The 17,376-nt window shown below is 51.4% G+C and overlaps 1 protein-coding gene across 8 annotated transcripts in view; it reads right to left on the bottom strand.

The window, feature by feature from the left end:
- Positions 1–17,376, bottom strand: part of GRAMD1B (GRAM domain containing 1B) — a 196,042-nt gene that overhangs the window by 19,646 nt on the left and 159,020 nt on the right. For 7 of the 8 annotated variants that reach the window (XM_061146327.1, XM_061146353.1, XM_061146362.1 and 4 more), the window contains 7 exons: positions 12,635–12,719; positions 11,954–12,057; positions 10,169–10,264; positions 8,537–8,617; positions 4,822–4,937; positions 2,948–3,104; positions 1,557–1,746 (listed from right to left, as the gene is read on the bottom strand). In XM_061146327.1, the coding sequence (XP_061002310.1) occupies positions 1,557–1,746; positions 2,948–3,104; positions 4,822–4,937; positions 8,537–8,617; positions 10,169–10,264; positions 11,954–12,057; positions 12,635–12,719 (829 nt within the window). Of the gene's footprint in view, positions 1–1,556; positions 1,747–2,947; positions 3,105–4,821; positions 4,938–8,536; positions 8,618–10,168; positions 10,265–11,953; positions 12,058–12,634; positions 12,720–15,819; positions 16,615–17,376 lie in introns of those variants that run through there. The other variant, XM_061146342.1, reaches the window with a different exon arrangement.

The raw sequence follows: 17,376 nt of genomic DNA, 5'->3' as shown, positions 1-17,376 counted from the left end.
ATAGCCAGCCAGGCTCTTCTGTCCATGGGATTTCCCAGGCAAGAATACTGGAGTGGGTTGCCATTTCCTTCTCCAGGGGATCTTCCCGACCCAGGGATTGAACCCATGTATCTTGCATAGGCCGGCAGATTCTTTACCGCTGAGCCATGCAGGAAGCCCCTCAGAGCACAGGAGAGTTGCTCAAACCTCAGCACTCCTCCTGAGCCCTCAGCACCGCACAGGCCCTGAATGAGGGACCCGAAAGGGCTGGAGTCTGATCTCAAGCAGGACGCTGACATTTCTGGCATCCCTGTGACCCGGAGAAGTTCAGAGCATCCTGGAGGGTCCGTGCCCACGACCGTGCAGGATGAGGACTGTGGGGCACAGTTGGGAGGGACACTCACTTCTCAGTTTACAAGGGTGGCACCCCTGTTATCACACAGCGGCCACCAGTGCAGCCCGAGACGGCAGTGGCAAGCCAACCACAGGTGAGATACTGCTGTAGGTGACTCACAGGAGAGACCGTCCACAGACGGCTAAGTGAGCACTGCTGGCACAGGCTCACGTCAGACCCCGCCACCAACTCAGAGTGCTCGTCAACCACACTCACGAACACTGAGCATCTGGCCTCTCGCCCTGGAATGTAAGAGGCAGCGCGTTCCTGGGAGAGGGTGAGATGCAAACCCTCTGCAGGAGGGAAGTAAGAAGCCACCTACTTAGAAACGTCAGAGAAGCACCATCTCCACAGTCTATCTGACAGCAACAGACTAGGTCTGATACCCTCATGCTGGAGTCAAAGCAAGTGTCTATTAAAACCTAACTATTTTCCAGGGGCTTCCCTGGTGGTTCAGGTAATAAAGAATCCGCCTGCCAATGCAGGAGGTGCCAGTTTGATCCTTGGGTCCGGAAGAACCCCTGGAGGAGGAAATGGCAACCCACTCCAGTATTCTTGCCTGGGAAATCCCACGGACAGAGGAGACTGGGGGGCTACAGTCCACAGGGTCGCAAAAGAGTCGGTCATGACTGAGTGACTAACTTTCTCCATTGAGAGTGTTTTTTTTCAAGGCTGCCACCAAATCCCACAGTCAGCTCCTATGGTTGATCAGCTCTTCCTGTTTGAACGCTTTCTATTCTTAGTCTCTGGGAAAACAAGCTCTTAGGTCACAGCTGCTGCTTCTCCATCTCTTTGTTGGTCGGACACGACTTAGTGACTAAACAACAACGACGAATTTCCAGGGACAGAGGGCTGGTAGTTTGCTGGTGGCATAAGCACTGATGGGCAGAGCTGCAGGGAAGCCAGTGCCCACGTGCAGTGACAAGACTAAAGGGCCAGGATAAAGCACTAGCTGCTTAGCAAAGACAGACAAACACGAAATGACAAGGATCCTACAGTGAGTTCCCCCCAAAAGGGATATTTGCTAATAACAAGAGTATCTTTTTTGAAAAAGAGCTGTTACCCACCCACCCTTCTGCCGGAAAGTCAGACTGACTCCCGTCTCCAATATGGCAACATCTGTTAAGCCTTCAAAATGTCTGGAGAGAGGGAGGGCCACTCTGCCCCCACTGTGGACGCCCACCTTCATCGTGGGTGTCGGAAGAGTCACTGAGCTCGGTGGGGATGTCCTCGTTGTCGTTGAAGTCCAGCGAAGGGGAGTTCACGGGTGCAATGATCTCAATCTTCTCCCCGATGATGTTGTCAATGGCGAGCTCCTTCTCCAGGGACCCATCGCCCTCCAGCACCTCCTCCTCCAGGGGCAGTCCGTCAAACTGGGGTGGAGACAGAGAAGGGGCCTGCACGTTCAGAATGCTCGGGACCCGGGATGTGGGGGACAGGGTTCTCCCCAGTTCTGCTGTGGAAGACAGAACCCAGCAGGAGGCCCTGTCCTTCTCCTGACCCCAAGCCCCACATGTGGGCATAGCCAGATCCTTTAGTCCAGCTCCTCTTCTGGGCCCAGGCCTCTACCATCCTATCACCACGTGAGCCTGTCTCCACTACTGCCCTGTTTCCTGAGAGGTTCAAAAGGCTTCTTAAGCACTATTTGATTCATTCTCCCTTTAGCCCTGGGAGGGAACAGGTACACCTCTTTACATGTTAAAGTTAACCTCAGGGACTTTCCTGGTGCGCCAGTGTTAAGAATCTGCCTTCTAGTGCAGAGAATGTGGGTTCAATCCCTGGTCAGGATACTAAGCTACCACATGCCTCCTTGGAGCAGCTAAGCCCACACGCTGAAACGAGAGAGCTCCCACGCCACAACTACAGAGCCTGTAGGCTGCAACAAAGACCAGTGCAAAAAAAAAAAACAAAAAAACAAAAAAAAAAACCTCAGACACAATAACTTAAAAAACAAGTTAACTTCAAAGACAGAAAATGGAAACTAGGCATTGAATGGATGTTTTCATTCTAAGGCCAAGTGGTCTGACTCCTAAACCACTAGAACACAAGGCTCCCTTTTCTGGGAACCCTTTCTTCTACCTGCCAACTCATACCCGGACACTTCCTTCATCCAGCTTCTACTCACTCCATTACCAAGTCCCAGAGGACAGACTCCTTCTTCCACATTGCTATGTCTTTTGCAAAGTCAGCAAAGCAGGAAGGTAACCTTGAGTGTCTATACCAAGGGCTCCATCAGGATTTACGGAATGAATGAGCAGAGAGCAGTATTGCAGTCCTGTACTCATGACTTTGACTTTGGATCAAGGCAGTGAAAAGAAGACCTGGAAGAGTTCTCCACCAGCGGGCTGATCACGGCAGGCCACCAAGGGCAAAGCCATACAATGGATTTGAAATGATTCTCATCTGCTCAGAAGCCAAACAAAATCTGGTACCCGCCGCACTGAGAACCCAGCTCTGGATTCTACACTCATTTATGTGGAACCCCTCTGCATAAGCTGACCATGGTATAACCAGCCTCCCCTCTGCCTGCTCCCCGGGCTGGGGTGGCAGCAAGGCAGGGCTCCATGCCCGTACCGAGACGGGGGCCTCACTGCTCCCCGTGGACGTCAGGGTGCTGTTGGTGATGGATTTCTTGGGCAGCTGTGGACTGGCATCTGGCTTGGTCTCTATGCTGCTTTTGGATGAGCTGTCATTCACTTCATTCTCCTCTACGGGGATCTCCTCACAGTAGCTGAAAAGAGAGATAACATGCACCTATGTTAACCTTGGTGGCCAAGACGGCCAGCTCATGAGAAACTCACACTCCTAAAATTCTACGGGCTTGTCTGTTTCTCTGCTGTGTCCATGACCTTCCTCTAGCCACTACTTGCCTCTGAACTGCCCTTCTAAAACCTCCTTCTCACCTTAGCCCTCCTTCCCATGGTAAAATCTCCATCTGCAAATTCACCTTTTCCAGGCATTCTCTTAAATACGACCATTATTTGTCTTAAAATTCCTTTTTTGCCCATTGGCATCCCATCCCACCCCAACCTGACCATCTTAATCAAACATCTGTGCTCTGAACATACATGTGACTTCCCATAGTGACTAGGACAGGACTCTGAACGAGTGCCCTTTGCTGGTGCTGCCCAGATTCTGGGCAAACTTCTCTGCATCACACACTGAGGAAAAACCCTCCTTGAGATAAAGGCGGGCACCCTTCTGCGGACACCGCAGGTATGCCATTGTAGCTTCTCCCAAGGGAGAGGCCATCATCACGGTTCTCATCGGCATCTAACCTCTACACGTTACCACATCTGGATGCGTTACAACTCTGCGTAAATCATGATATGCATTTTAGAGACAATCAAGGAGATACAGAGTGAAGTGATGATACTCTTCAGTGTGAGAAGCGCTACCTGAGCGCAGGCCTAGGCACTGCACATCTGATGCTCTTTCCTTGCCGTCTATTCTTCTATGCCTCTGACACGACCACCACACCTCTCCCTCAGGCCTGCCTGCACCGCTCTAACCCATCAACAGCATGTGGTACAGCGGTAGCCCCCTCTCTTCACAACATCCTTCCCTTGGCTTCCAGGACACCAAACTCTGCGAGCATCCTCCCACCTCACTGGATGTTCTTTTGTGACTTCTTTTGCTGCCTCTTTCCCAGGCCCAGTCCCTGAGCTGCTTCTTATGTTAATTCAGTCACCTGGTGATATCAGCCACTAATTAACCTCCGAGGTTATGGCCCGAGCCCAGACCTCACCACACTCACACACATAAATACCCACGTGACATCTCCACATGGCTAACAGTCATCCCAAACTCAACTTGCCTAACATCAAGCTCCCAATTTTCCCTCACAGCTGCTCTGCTTCTAGTATTGTCCATCTCAGATCAGAACAACTCTATCCTTCCAGATGGTGGATCCTTAAAGCCACTTGTGGGTCCTTTCTGACTCATCAGCAAATCCTCCAAAATATGTCTGGCTCTATCTTCCAAATATACTCAGAAACTAACCACTTACTGCTGTTTCTACAGCTACCCTCCTGGTCCAAACCACCATCACCTCTCATCTACAGGATCTAAATTATTCAGCAGCCTCTTAGCCAGTCTGCCCTGGTTCCCCTTCAGTCTATCTTCAACCCAGGAGCCACAGTGATGTTAAAATGTTAAGTCAGGTCTCATCAATTATCTATTTGAAGCCTTCCCTGGCTTCTCATCCTCCTCTGAGGAAATCATGCTGGCCCAGTGGCCCTCAGACTCCAGCCTGACCTCCCACTTCCCACCTGGCCTTGGCTGGCTGGCCCAGCCACCCACTTCCTCCATCTGGGAGGGGCTTCCCACAGCCCCCTCCCGGGTGCCCCCCTCGCCTCCCTCAGGGCCTGACTTAGATGCCCTTCTCTGGCCATCCTCGCCCCTCTGGAAAGGCTCCCCGCAGGCAGCCGGCCCCCTGCCTCGCTCACCCCATCGTGTTGAAGTCGTCATCGGGGGGCACGTAGTCCTCGTCGTCGCTGGTCAGGCCCAGCTCGTTCCCGTAGCACTGGTGGACGAAGTGCCAGAGCTCCTTGGGGCACAGCGGCTGAGGGGACAGCGGCGAGGCTCGGGCCCGCTCTCCTCAGGGGCCCTGAGGTCAGCTGGACCCCCTCGGGGGACGAGAGGCCAAACTCCACCCTCCCTGGCTGGATAAGTGGAGAGCGGCAGCTCCACGACAATCCCACCCCTGCCTCGCCCTCTGCTCCAGATCTCAGTTTTCCCCCTAAGAACACAGCTTTTAGCAAAGCCAGGAAATTTGACCTGTTCCCTCAACTCAGGTCTGCATAGCAGGACCGATGGGCCCTTGGACTGCCTGCCTCCTGCTCCTGCAGGTGAAGCCCGGCATTAAGCAGCATAAACCAAGGTACTCTGGGGCCAAAATGATCACAGAGCTTTTGAGCTGGACTCATAATGAGTCACCTTTGAGTCAGTCTCCCCGACTCAGCAGGAATCTCCTGATAGTAACAGTGGCCTCACAGGCCCCAATGGATCAGATCCAGGAATGAGGTGTGACACCTCCAAGGTGGCCCATTCCTCAGCTGGGCAGTTCCTGTGCTTGGAAAGAAGCTGACATTCTCACAGCTTCAGGGGCCTCAAAGGTCACTGTATCCAACTCTCACTTCACTGCCTGTGATTTATCCTTAATCACAATCAGTTCGCCTACAGGTCTATGTAATAGTTCCATATATAGTTTTTCTCATTTCACTGGATGTCTACATATTCTTCTCAAAAGCACTGTCCTAAGAAAGGTTAAATCTCACTGAGGTTCAGAGTTTCAGGCAAGAGGCAACAGAATGTCAAAGAATGAAGGTCAAAGGTGGAGACCATGGATGAGTCCTGGGTTGGGGGGAGGGAGAGACATTGGGAAGGATACATATGTGAAAAAGAGAAATGTGAAGAAAAACAGAAGCAGTAAAAAATGTTCCCACCAATAGACCTGATAAGGAATTTGAGCTTTCTTTTGATGCCACCCTTCTAAGGTATGGGCTTCCCTCATAGCTCAGTAGGTGAAGAATCCACCTGCAATGCAGGAGACCCAGGTTCAATTCCTGGGTTGGGAAGATCCCCTGGAGAAGGAAATGGTAACCAACTCCAGTATTCTTGCCTGGAGAATCCCATGGACAAAGAAGCCTGGAAGGTTACAGTCCGTGGGGTCACAAGAGTCGGACACGACTTAGTAACTAAACCACCACCAGTTTTAAGGTACAGTTTAAGAAGCAGGCAGCGGGCAGGATGCCATGAGCCAGGGTTTCAGGTTTCCAGTGGAGAAATGCTCAGAATAGCAGAGTCGGAGTTCTCTCTGAGCCAGCAAGATCCAGGGTGTGTGTGTGTGTGTGTGTGTATGTGCAAGGTCCAGGGTGTGTGTGTGTGTGTGTGTGTGTGTCGGGGGGCAGCTCTCTGTGGTGTGTGTGTGTGTCGGGGGTCAGGTCTCAGGTCCAGGGTGTGTGTGTGTGTGTGTGTGTGTGTGTGTGTGTGTGTGTGTGTCGGGGGGCAGCTCTCTGTGGTGTGTGTGTGTGTCGGGGGTCAGCTCTCAGGTCCAGGGTGTGTGTGTGTGTGTGTGTGTGTGTGTGTGTGTGTGTGTGTGTGTGTGTGTGTCGGGGGGCAGCTCTCTGTGGTGTGTGTGTGTGTCGGGGGTCAGCTCTCAGTATTCGCTCTCCCGATCCCAGAGGAAGGCATTTGCTTCTCCTGTATCTGGACCTCCTCCCTCCAGCTGTCATGGACACCATCCGCCGTGCCGGGGACACACCTGCCTCGCTGCGGGACCATGCCCTCCCCTTCCTCACAGATCGCCTTCCCCACGCAGCCTTCCCTGCCTGAGTCCACCAGGCTCCACTCGTCTGACCACAGCCGGGACAGGCACAGTTGGCAGACTCTGCACATCAGGCGGAATTCTTGATTATTTTGTGAGAGTTTTTGCAAACCACATGGATGACCCTGTCTTAGAAATGACAGTGGTTGTGAGCTGAAAACTCAAACCTGCCAGTGGAGACCCAAACGCATTATCATTTTGCCACTATCTGTGGCTGATAAAGGTTGATGATCAACTCCAGTTATCAGGATTTACACGAGGGCTACAGACTTTCAGGTTAGAAGAAGCTCTAAATAACACATCTGTTCAATTTCCTTTAGATGATGGTAAGTTTGGGCTAGAGTCAAGGTAGATACACACATTATACCTAACTATATACATGTCATATATATAATTGGAATTATTATATAATCATATAACTTCCCCTCTAAGTCTCTTTCTCTGGCAGGGAGGCTGTTTCTTAACCCCCCACTTTGGCATCTGCATGGGAATTCTCTGTCACCTTCAGCCATGTCTCCTTCATCTGCATCTCCCACAAAGTCCCCTTCACTCAGGTGGTCAACTGGTGGCTGTATTAACTCTACTTTCCTACTTTCTGTATTTTTTAAAAAAGGCTTATTTTATTGAAGTATAGTTGACTCATAATATTGTGTTAATTTCCGCTGTTCAGCAAAGTGATTCACATATACATATATATCAATATATTCTTTTTCATATTCTTTTCCGGTTTGGTTTATCAGAGGATATTCAATAGAGTTCCCTGTGCTATACAGTAGGACCTTGTTGTTGATCCATTCTATATATATGATACTTTGCATTTGCTAATCATAAACTCCCAATCCTATTTTCTGTGTTTTCATGTTCTGACATCTAAGGCCTTGCTGACTGTGGAGGGCCTGACCCTTGCAGGATTAGCTAATTTCTACAGATAAAAATCACCCCACGAGGAAAAACACCTTTTCTAGGTAAAGCCTCCAAGCCAAAGCCCACACCCCCAAGGACCTCCCTTTTCTAGCTCTTACATTCCAGGCCAGTTCTCTCTTGCACTAATTATCCCTGGACGGTCTCTCTGGAGAGAAGTCTCTCTATCCTGAAGCCTGATGAAACATTCAAACTAGCCCGTCCTAAACCTGCTTAGGCTTCCCAGGTGGCTCGGCCGTAAAGAATCCACCTGCCAATGCAGGAGATGCACATTCGATCCCTGGATCAAGACGAGCCCCTGGAAAGGGAAGTGGCAAACCACTCCAAGATTCTTGCCTGGGAAACTCCATGGACAGAGGGGCCTGGTGGGCTACAGTCCATGGGGCTGCAAAAGAGTCAGATACAACTGGGCGACTAAGCAACAGCAACACTCATTCGTTCCTGTGAAATGAAGGCTCTTACTCTGCTGTCCCCTTGCTCTCTCTGCCTCCTGACTAACCTGGAGCTTCCTGTATGGTATATGCTGGGCCTCTGCTCGAGAGATCTGTGAGTATAAAAACCTCTTCCTCATGACAGTTATTCCTGTGTTTGTGTGTTTTACCACGCCTGATTGAAACCCCAGTACATTTTAAAACAGCAGAACTGAGTGTCCTAAGTCAACAGGGCCTCGCTCCAGGCAGCCAGGAGGTTGTTCACTTAAGAGGACATGCTAGTCTCGGCACCTGAGTCACCAGCAGCGGAGAACGCGTTATTGCATACTTGGAGGAATTCCGGAACCAGGGGGGAGCAGGGGTTTCCTAAGAGTAGGGCAATGCTGCAGCAACAGCAGTCACCTCAGTGGCCCCCACCAAGCGGCAGGGACATTCTAGTGCGCGTGCATCCTGAGGCCGAGGAAGGAGCCAGGCAGGACTTACCTTTTCCAGGAGGGCATTCTGCCAGAGCCGGAACATCATCATGTACGTCCTATCCCGGGCCCCGAATGAAGTGAAAAAGTGCTGGATTGAAAGAGAAAATGGCAAGAAATGTCTGTGAAGACTTACGAAATAATGGATGGAGACATGGGACTCCTTCCTTTAAAAAAGCTACTGAGGGATCTTCCTGGTGGTCCAGTGGTTAAGACTTGATGCTTCCATCACAGGGGATGTGGGTTTGATTCCTGGTCAGGGAACTAAGATCCCACATGCTGCGTGACATGGCCAAAAATTAAAAAAAAAAAAAAAAAGAAAATGTTTAAAAGCTACTTATTCCATCCTCTACTGCACCCATGAGGACAGCACAGGGCTCTGCAGTGAAAGGGGTCAGCTTGCTGAGCTACCCACTGTCTTCAAGTCCTTTGCCGTGGCCCAGGCACCCGAGACCTCTGAGTCACCTACTGTCTCTGAGTCCTTCAATGTTCATCCAACCCTGCTCAGTGCTTCTCTTTCTGGTTTGAAGTTTTCACCTCCATAAAAAGCTTCCTTTGCCTCTGTACATAGACTGGTAAGCGGTGAGCTGGGAACCAGCCCAATGGAAGGAGAAGGTAAACCCACTAGTCACCCTTTGATTCATTAATTCAGCAAACACTTGAATATCAGTGTGTGCCCTCTTCTGCATGAACATACACTAATGCACGTGCAAACACTTTTCTACATATTTTGAGCTCAACAACAAAACAGAAAGAAACTGCTGCTCTCAAGAAGCCTACACATTTGTGGGAGTCTTTTATAATATGCGGGAAGAATGCGACAGAAAACCAGATTTTACTGAAGACATTCTAGGTGCTTCACAAATACTACTTCATTTAAACCACACTAAAACCTTGGAAAATAAACTCAACTGCTAATATTCAATAAAGAGAAATAGGGTGGTGATGGTAGGTGATCCCTGTAATCACAAAGCTGCTTCATGCCAGAAGCAGAACTTGAAGCAAAGACTATCGGACCTTGAGGTCTCAGGGGGCTTGATCCTGAGGTGCCTGAGCCAAAGGGCATTGTAGACCTGTGTTCAGTCCATCTTTAGCCCTGAAAGTATCAGTCTTCAGGGCCTGGTTAAAGGTCAAAGATCACAGGGCTTTCTCCACTCTAGCTTTTATCTACTACATCTTCCCCATGGCAACAATATAGACAATCTGTTTCCTATCAGACTCCTCACTTCTTTTGATGAGCTGTCCGGATACATAATAACACAACTTAACGTTGTTTAGACCTTTACAATTTTCTGTTTTCAAATGTGGGAGGTCATTCCAAGATTCTGACAAATAGGCATCACTGGCTCCATTTCACACGTAAGAAAACTGAGGCTCAGATTACATAATGTACCTACAGCCACGGGACTCTATTTCAGGTGTTCTGGCTCTAAGTTCAACGTCCTAGCACTCCGCTCTCACGACCCTGCTAGACTCTAAGCACCTGCCCACCAGAGAGGTGGTTTCCACAACCCACATCACTTTACCACTTCTCACCCTAATCATACCGGCCTCTTCATTAATGCAACTAAAGGGTAGGAAGCCAGAAGTACGGGGACTAGGGTTTGGGGGAGTATTAAGTCCAAGGTCAGACCCTACTTACCTTTTCTGAGTCAGTGCAAACTTGGATGGCGTTGGGGATGAGGCGAGCTGTCTTTTCTTTAGTCATGGAGCAGATGTCTTTCAAACGCACAGTCAGCTGGCATCCACACAGAGACAGAGAAGGAAAACAAGCAAGAGGCAGCATTAAGAGAGTTAATTAACAGGTGAAGCGTGTTCTTCAGGCACGAGTTCACACAGAGGAAGTAGACCACAGGCTATGTGCTTCTCAACTGCTACGGAACTTCCTCAGAGATCACTTGGTTGAGTCCCTTATTTCAGAGGCTGTAGAGCAAGCCTCATTGGAAGCTCAAGGGTTTCTTGATTCTTGGTCCAGGGAGCTTGCTTTCTCATTTGTATACAGCCTGATAAACATGCACAGATCACATCACCATCTGCCACTTACAGAAACACAGAACCCTGGCACTGGATGGGACCTTATAGTCACCTGTCTAGTCATCATTTCTCACTTTATTTTGTAAGACTAGGAAACAGGCAAATGAAGAATAAAGGACTAGCTTAAAATTGCACGGCTAACTGGTTGCAGAACCCAGAGAGTACAAGCCAGTTCTGCCGAGTTGCAAGGTCAAGGTTCCTCTGACTCTACTATTCTGCTTCTGTGGTGGTGAAGAAGGAATTCATGGGGCCTGGACTCCATCTGAGGCCTGTCCGTGCTGATCGTGCTCGGCCACCTCTCCGGTGGACTCTGAACTCCCTGCTTAGTGCCTGTGGGAACGACAATGGAAGGATGAGACCCCCTCCCCCTCCAGACAGGGGAACCTCAAAGATCGTATCCAGGTTACTCATCACCTAAAGGAAACAGACACTAATCACCCCTGCCCCTGGACAGTATCTATCGGCATGTAACCACAGGCTGATAGGTTATTAACTGGTTGGAATGTAACCGTGAGCTTATTGATTATTAACTGTTTGAACACATAACACGTGAATGATGGGGTTATTGTAGTTGTATTTACCCTTCCTTTGTTTATGTAAGTTTCAAGGAATTTGGGGTGGTGGGTTTGGACACGTACACATGGGGTATAAAAGATTTTCACAAATGCTGGTCGGGGTCCTTGGCTAAGAGGAGACTCTGCCTTGGGCCCGCCGGTGTAATAAACTGCATTCCACTATCTGCATTGTCCTTCTGAGTGAGTTTGTTTCCCGGAAAGCGTGGCTATGACAGTGGTGGTGGTGGTTTAGTCACTCAGTCATGCCCAACTCTTGTGACCCCATGGACTGTATAGCCTGCCAGGCTCCTCCATCCGTGAGACTTCCCAGGCAAGAATACTGGAGTGGGTTGTCATTTCCTTCTCTTGGGGATCTTTCCTATCCAGGGATCAAATCCACGTTTCTTGTATTTCAGGTGTATTTTTTTTTTTTTTAACCACTGAGCCACCAGGGAAGCACAAATATTTACCTGCACTTGCCCAAAATCAAATGGTCTTCACACTCTCTACCATACCCAAGGAGGAGGGAAGAGGGGAAGGCATGGTAGAGAAACCTATCCTTCAAGACTCCAGCATGTGCTTTTGTGAATTATGCAAAGGCTTGGGTAGAGCACAAAGTCAACCAGAGAACAAAAGTGGAGGCCGCTTCCTCAGCCACAGCCCAGGGGACAGCCTCGGGGAGCAAGTCTCAGGTTTGTTTGTTTGTTTTCTTTATTTAGTTTTTGGCCATGCAGCTAGTGGGGAGCTTAGTTCCCTGACCAGGGATCGAACCCATTCACCCCAGCAATGGAGGCTCGGAGTCCTAACCACTGGACCACCAGGGAAGCCCCAATGTTTACCAGAGTTTCCCAGCGGAAGATGTTGCTGTAGAAGCAGATCCAGTTTTCGGAGAGGTAGAGTCGGCCCTGAAGAAGAATGTCTCTTTGGAGTGCACACGAGTAGTCTGCAGCAGAATGGGGGATGGAGCTCAGGGACTGGGAGCCTTCTCAGTAAACCGCTACAATTAAACAAGGCACTGCCCCGCCCCCCACCCCCGCCCCCTGCCCCCCCCTCCCGCACCCCCCCTCCCCCCCCCCGCCTCCCGCACCCCACCCCCCCAGCCCCAGGGAGCCCAGCTGCCCACCACAGACGAGGTGTGAGAGATACCAGCCTAGTGGCCCAGGGGGTCCCTAGCAGCTCCAATTGGGAACTTGAAGGGTGTGAAACACCCTACTGCCTGGAGGCAGAGGCATGGATGAAACCGCAGAGGAAGCAAGAATATTAGAGGCAGAAAGGCCAATACAATTCAGCTAATGCCACTCCCCCTCCGGTCCCCCGCTGGGCCATCTGCAGACACAAGAGTGGCAGCTCTGGAGGCCATCACACACATGGGGCTCAGCCCTGAGCCCCCATTACTGGGTCAGCACTCTGGATGTTTCCTCTCCCGGTTCCCAGACAGACGCTCTCACTTGGGAACCCTCTAGTCAGAGAAGCAGCCTTCCTTCCTTCCTGCCCCCACACACCCAGGTCACCCCGCTCACCAACAATGAGGCGCTCCGTGTCTGGAAGTTGCTTAAAGAGCTTTCTGAAGTCTTCATTTCTCTGCTTGTACGTGGGGCTTAACACCTGAGTGACAATGGCCAAGGTTAGTGGGATGCTGCTAGGTTCATGGGCTGGGGAGGAAGGTGCAGGAGGAGAGCCTGCTTGCATATTTCAAGGCAAAGCTGAGGTTCCAGTTAAGGCAGAGACCCTAGGAGGCCAGGCTAGGCAAAGGGGGCTCAGTGCGGAAAAACATGGTGGAGAGAATTTGAAGCTGCCAAGGGCTTTGTACCCAGTGTTACCCACTGTCCATCAGTGAGAAAATGTCAACCCTACTAAGCAGGGCTCACATAACCACATCCCAAGTGGAGAAAGGAAGAGGGGGACTGCTCCGGGCTATTGCTGTCCTGCCTTCTGCCAGCAGGAAGCACCAGCTGACAGTGAAGTAGGGGCCCAAGGGGACCCCCGATCCCCACAGCAGGACCCAGGATACATGATGGTGCCCAGTTCAGCTCTCAGAAGCTGTCATCATGAGTAATATAAGCACTTGGCTGTGTCTGAAATTTACGACAGAAGAAAAAAAAAAATCACAGAACGTAAGACCAGTACAATGTTATGTCAATTATATTGCAATAAAACTGGTGTGGGGAGGGGAAGAATTGGCCTGGATTTTTAAAAACCCATACAACTAGTACAGATAAAAGCACACAAATTGAGAATTAAAAGCCTAACTGGCAACTTGAGGTACTCAAACTTCATTTGCTCGCCATCGCTTACAAGACCATCTAATCCAACTCTTTTACATTACCATTAAGGAAACCAAGCGCAGACAGCGGTTCCTGCCCAAGGTCCCCTGGCTGCTCAGGAGCCAATCTCTGGATCCCTGGTTCCGAGCTCACCTCCCGCCACCACCTGAGCTGCCAGACATCCCTGCATCCACCAACCTTTTTGGTGCCTCAATGCAAACTCCTAATGATATACTGCCTCGGCAAATCCTTCTAGGAAATCCCATAAACCAGTTGATCAGACAGGAATTCTGCTCTTTCCAAGCTTATAATCGTGTGCCCGTAGATGAAAGGAACCCAAGGATGATACACGAAGACAAGTGCACAACCCGGGAAGGGTCAGGTATCATGATACAGACCATCTGAACTCCACTCAGGTGACCTGTTGACCTACTTATGTCAGGAGCACATACAGGTAGGCAGACTGTCCCGGTATCGCTGACGGACGCATCTTGGCCATGTACGCTTTCTCACCCACTTCCCTGGGAATCCACTAGCTGTGGCAACAATGGAGTGAGCTTCACAGCTAGTTTTTTGGCTTTTTGCAGAACTAACAGCCTGTAGCCAGGCCACCCTGGCAGCAGGTTCTGACTACCTCAGCTCAGCTGACCACCTGTGCCAGAGAGAAGAGGAGGATTTTAGGAAGCTGGAGGAGAGAACAGCACGACTTCAGTTTGGGAAGGTTTTCCACGTGAGAGAAGACAGTGCTTTCAACCACTTTGCCCATAGTTCATTTGAAATTTAAACTTCTGTTTTGGCTCATTATTAAAATGAGTTGTATTTCCAGGGGGATCCTCTGTTACTTTCCCCAAAGTAATGACATGCTGTAGAATCCCAAACTTCCGAGAATCAGGATCACTCACTGGGAGGGAAAGTCTGGAAGCCAGCCCGCCCCGTGACTTCGACAGCTAGAAAAGACTTCAGAAGACAACACTCCTCTGACCTACATGTTAGTTTCAAAACGATACAGAGATATCCAACCTCAGTGTGAGGCTCCCTGGCCTCACAGAACAAAGAGTCCACACGTTGAAAACCCTTGCCTGACCACCTGTCTAGAAGTTCCTGACCAACCTCATGGAGCTAACACGGAGTGAGGAATGACCACGCATCAAGCACTGTCCTAAGCCCTTTCACATCTTTTCGTCTGACTACAGGGTCGTTTTTATTATCCCATTTTAGACTCGAGGAAATTGAGGCACAGAGTTTAAGCAACTTGCCCGAGGCACATGGTTACAAACGAGAGTGTAACCATGTTATTAGCGTAGTGTGGTCCACAGCTCCTGGTCTGAGCCGTCACTCGGCACGGGCTTGGGGTCCTTGAGCCAAGAAGGGAGCCACCGGGAAGCCCCAGCAGAGAACAACCTTTTGGTGATGAGATAGTAACTTATGTGGAGGTCCCCACTAGCCTTCCACGCCTGCAAGTGGATCTTTTTTTGGGGGGTATAGTTTCAATTTTGCAAGTTCCAGAAATTTTACGTACAACAATGTGAACCTACTTAACACTACTGCAATATACATTTAGAAATACCTAAGATGGTAAACTTTGTGTTACATGTATTTTACCACAATTTATTTGTGTGTGTGTGTGTGTTTGCCACACCGTGAAGCCTGCAGGATCTCAGTCCTGACCAGGGATCGAACCTGGAGCCCTGGCAGTGAAAGCACTGTCTCTAACCACTGGACTGCCAGGGAACTCTCACAATTAAAAAAAAAAAACCAAAAACTAAAGTCAGTCTTTATATTTACAAAGTTCCGATATAGCCTGAGGATGAGCCTACCAGGTGGCCCCAAATCCCCCTCAGTTGAAACTGAACATCAGACATGCAGTTACCCCAGCCTGGAAGTCCTCTCGTTTCTAACGCTCTCTCCACGATGCTCTGTCACCCCTGCTTCTTTCACATCCAGTGAGGACTCAGATATCAACAGAGATGCAGGTGCAGGGAGCCGGGCCCTAATCTCCAAACCAGAGGCAAATTGAGGGAGACACCCTCTCCCCTCCTCTCCTCAAACACAGCCCTGGCTGTCAGGAGGGGAGGGCCCATCCAGCCCTGATCTTGGAGGTCAGCCAGTTCTGCGAGGGCTTCCTGGGGTGTAGGAACCCCTTAACCCAGGCCTGCAAATCAGTGGCCTGATCAGAGCAGGCTGCCAGCGTGGAAGGCAGGCCAGCTAGCCTCCCAGGGTCTAAAGTACAGAGATATTAGTCGGCTGCCACCAGCTACCTTACTGACGTGGGAGACGATGACCCACTCTCCCTGGCGTCCTTGTGCCCTTAAAGCCATCTCCTCCCACAGAAGGAGAAGCAAGGCTCATGCGTTTTCATTTTAAACGGCCAAAGAATTTTGGTCCAAGGATTGTCAAACCCGGGGCCCCCAGAGCACAGAGAAGCGAGGACATGCACTCACGGCGGGGATCTCCTCAGACCCGGGCCGGCAGCAGAATTCTGCACCAGCAGGTCCCTCCGTCAGCTTCTCCAGGTGCTGCTGCAAAGGCTGGCTGTCCTGCTCCAGCAGGAGGCTCCAGAGGACCCCCGATTCCGTCAGAGATTCCATCGCTCCCACAGGCTACCTCCCCACGGAACGCTGATCCTTGGGCTCAGATCCCTCACCGTGCCCCCAGGATGCAAACAGTCAGTCTCGCCCAGGCTGGACCTGGACGGGCGGCTTCGGGCTCCTCGGCAGAGGGTCTGTGTGACCCTCAATACCTCCTTGGCTCCCCTTGAGCCTGGTTCCCAGCGCCAAGCTTCACAGCGGGGCGGGTGTGGTCAGCATGGTTCTCGGGACAGGCTGGCCGGCCAGCTTCCCGGGGCCGGGCTCTGTTTCACCCCACTTGGCTCCCAGTGCGGCAGGTCTCTGGGCTGAGGGTGACCCAGAGGGGACGTGATGAAGCCCCTTCTCCAGGTCGTGTGGACAGCTGCTCCGAGCGGCCAGGACGCAGACGACGGGGCAGGTGCACGGGGCCGCCGGAGGCCCGCCCTGCCGCGGCTCACTCACAGCCCGGTGGCTCGTGGCAGGTCTCAAGCTCCCAGGAGGACGGATGCCCAACACCCCAGCGCTGTCTGGCCAGTCCCACAAGGCAGCCTGTTCGACATGCAATCGCTCCCCTGGGCGGGCGCTGGTGGCTGTGACTCACGGTCCTCACCCAGGCAGCGTGGCCACCGCTGGCCGAGGCACCGGGGCCTGCTCCCACCCCTACCCGTACACACCCCCTTTCCTCCCAGGCCGAGCTCCTCTCGGCTGACCAGCAAACAACTTCTTTGTTAAGAGTCATCCGTGGCAGGAGGGAGGGGGGCGGCTGGGCGGGTGAGCGGGCAGGGCCAGAGCCCTACACATGCCTCAAGTTACAGGACCTGGGTGACGGTACCGGCCAACGTCCTGCAGTAACCCCCGGCCGAGCCTGGCCTCCCCAGCAGATGTTTCCTGCAATGGAAAGTAGCTGGCCAAGGCTCCGAGTGGGGGAAGGGCCAGGAGGAGGTGCCAGGGGCACTGCTGTTATGCTGAAATCGAAAATTGAAGACGCAAAACAGCCAGGGACTTCTTGGAGACACACTCGGCCCTCACTGATCCATCCATCCATCGACCTCCCCAGAGTAGCAGCAGGAGGCTGGAAGTTGAACTCATCCCATTTCAGAGGTGCAGGTGGGGAGAAGTTGAGGTCAGCAGTTTCCAGGTCCGTCTGAGACATCTCCTTCCTTCCCGGGGACGCTGTCCTGCCTCCAGTTCTAGCAGGATGGGGATCAAGGCCAGGATGAGGATTCCCAGACAGCCGCTCAGACCTTGGCGGCCAAGGAGCCATGCTCTGAGCAGAGAGACTGGGCCAGGTCAAAAGGAGCAGGGAAGCTGAGATCTTTGGTGAGGACGGGAGCCAGGCTGATGGGAACAAGCAGGCCTCCAGAAAGAGAAGCTGGGGGCAGAGGTCAGACAGCACTGGGGCCGGGAAGGTTGGATTCCCAGGAAACGTCA

This window comes from Dama dama, chromosome 1 (genome assembly GCF_033118175.1).
Source record: "Dama dama isolate Ldn47 chromosome 1, ASM3311817v1, whole genome shotgun sequence".
In the NCBI taxonomy this organism is placed as follows: domain Eukaryota; kingdom Metazoa; phylum Chordata; class Mammalia; order Artiodactyla; family Cervidae; genus Dama; species Dama dama.
This window is presented reverse-complemented; position numbering and strand designations above follow the sequence as displayed.